Source organism: Pundamilia nyererei, unplaced genomic scaffold, assembly GCF_000239375.1.
Source record: "Pundamilia nyererei isolate P.nyererei 1_Seehausen unplaced genomic scaffold, PunNye1.0 scaffold00065, whole genome shotgun sequence".
Classification (NCBI taxonomy): domain Eukaryota; kingdom Metazoa; phylum Chordata; class Actinopteri; order Cichliformes; family Cichlidae; genus Pundamilia; species Pundamilia nyererei.
In genome coordinates, this window is record NW_005187466.1 from 566727 (window position 1) to 569063 (window position 2337).

Here is a 2337-nt window from a genome sequence, read left to right on the forward strand (position 1 = left end):
GGGTTAGAAGTTCTATGCACCGTGTTGACACAGCTGGTGTTGTGTCAAGGATGTTTTCCTTGGGATGCATTGCTCGACGTGCTTATTCCGTCCCAGGACCACAGTCTCTAATGCATATTGACACAAATCACAAACTGATACGGTAAATTATTTGATCTTTTGAAGTGAAAGATATTCCTGAGAATTTTTTCATCTGCAAATGTTCATAACTGTATTTTGTTATCTTACTCGTTACTATATTTGCATCTGGACATACATAAATTACATCTTGCATTGCTTACATTTAAACACTTCAAAGTGATAATTCCAAAATTGATAAAAATAATTTTTGTTTTCCCCATTCAGCTATAACATTGTGATCTTTGGAGGTATTGATGGCTTTTCTCGTAAGGTAAGTTTAGTTTAGTAAGTAAATCAAATGTAATATTTACATGGAAGTTTCCCATTGTTCTTTTTCCTATAAAGATTATGTATCTCGGTGCTGCTTCCAACAATCTGGCATCGACAACACTGGCATTCTTCCAAAAATCAATCGAGAAGTTTGGTTTTCCTCTCAGGTAATAAGTGATGCATTTTATTATGGGTTAGGTATTATCTTACATACCTTTTGTAAGACTACATTTGGATATTTCATTAAGTTGTTTAAGATGATTCTAACTTGCCTCAATATATATATCTCTAATTTCAAATGATTGTTCTGGTGACTTGGGGATATTTAAGAATAAAAAAAAATTAATTCAACACCTTTACCAAACACTGCTGTTATGTAATTGGATACAAGGGGTGAGATAGTAATATTTTTCCTCCTTGGCTGTAACTCCCTGACATTACAAGGGTAATCATTTTATGATGTGGGGTTCAGTGTTACACCATGATTTCAAATTCAATATCATCATCAATAAGAATTTGTATTATCATTTCAGAATTGTAGGTAACCACTTTTAAATGCCATAGACTACTTATTTGTTTAATTTGATGTAAATATTTTTGCAAAAATATTCTAAAAATTGTCTCCTTACACAGATCATAATGATACAAGATGGCATTTGCGTAATTTCCAACAAATACAATAAATCTAAGTAATTACTACTAACCTGTGAAATCCTGAAAAATGTTTTAACAGCTGTTTTAAATTACACTTCATACTGAAACATGCTGGAAAGTTCATTCATGAGACAATTTTTCTGATGCATTCAAGAGCAGTAGCAATGAAAGATTTTAAGGATTCTTTTACAATTTGTTTTTCAAACTTTGCTTAAGGCATATACTGTTCTTTATTATCAGATCTAAGTTTTTTTAAAGCTTCGAATGTTTTGGGGTACGATTCTTTGTTTTCAGGGTTCGTGGCGACCACGGAGGGGAAAATGTGGAGGTTGCACGGCTGATGTTTACTGTTCGTGGCACAGGAAGAGGCAGTTTCATTTCAGGAAAGAGTGTGCACAATCAAAGGTTTGTTCTCATAAAATACTGTCCACCTCAAATGTTTCTGACATAAGATGGAAGGTGTTGCATCTTTATTTCCATTAATTAAAAATACATACATTTAAAGGGTATAGTTTTATGAAAGTTGTACAGTAAAATGTCTTTAGAAAACAGTGCCCTATCCAGCATGATACACTTTCTGATATGTATCAGGTGTTCCTTTTTTTTTTTTGGCAGTTTTTGTTGTTTTTTCTTTCAATTTCCATTACTTACCCCTCAAAGAAGAAAATATTGGACAGGTCCTACAAACCCCAAAGAGCCTTCAGGAATGTGCCCTATTTTTTTAGTTATTCACGCACCTTTTCCAGTCTGTTCCTTCCTTCCATGAATGTTCATTCTGTGTTAATGGTCTGGTTGTCATCTCATGTTGCCACTGATCATTACAACCCTTTTGGCACCTTTTAAGTGATATGCCTGGGTCCTTCCTACATGCCCTGGTAATGTATTATTACTGTTGTCATGCACACATTTCATGTAGGGTTAGAAGCAAGCAGGGAATTTCTCATACACACCAAAAAAAGCCATACCTAATTAAATATTTTTTATATATTATTTCAGAATAGAGCGACTGTGGAGAGACCTCTGGGTGGCCGTTACATGCATTTACTACGATGTTCTTCACAACCTTGAGGAAGAGGGCCTTCTTGACATTTCAAATGTTGCACACCTCTTTTGCTGCCATTACGTCTTTCTTCCTCGACTGGAGGATGATTTGAATACATTTTGCAGTGGATGGGACAACCATCCACTGCGAACAGAAAACAACATGAGTCCCAACCAGCTGTGGGAGTTGGGTCACAGATATCACCCTGTTCCTGTTCCAGAAAACACACAGGTAAAGGTGCACATTTTTAG

The 2337-nt window shown here is 35.3% G+C and overlaps 1 protein-coding gene across 1 annotated transcript; it reads left to right on the forward strand.

Moving 5' to 3' along the window:
• Positions 1-8: 8 nt before the first annotated feature.
• On the forward strand, positions 9-2311 carry LOC102216242 (uncharacterized; the record flags this gene model as incomplete). Its single annotated transcript, XM_005735866.1, has 5 exons — positions 9-142; positions 346-391; positions 466-557; positions 1339-1449; positions 2041-2311. Coding segments are annotated over 5 exons (654 nt in total), but the record flags the coding sequence as incomplete, so codon positions are not given.
• Between the last annotated feature and the right edge of the window lie 26 nt (positions 2312-2337).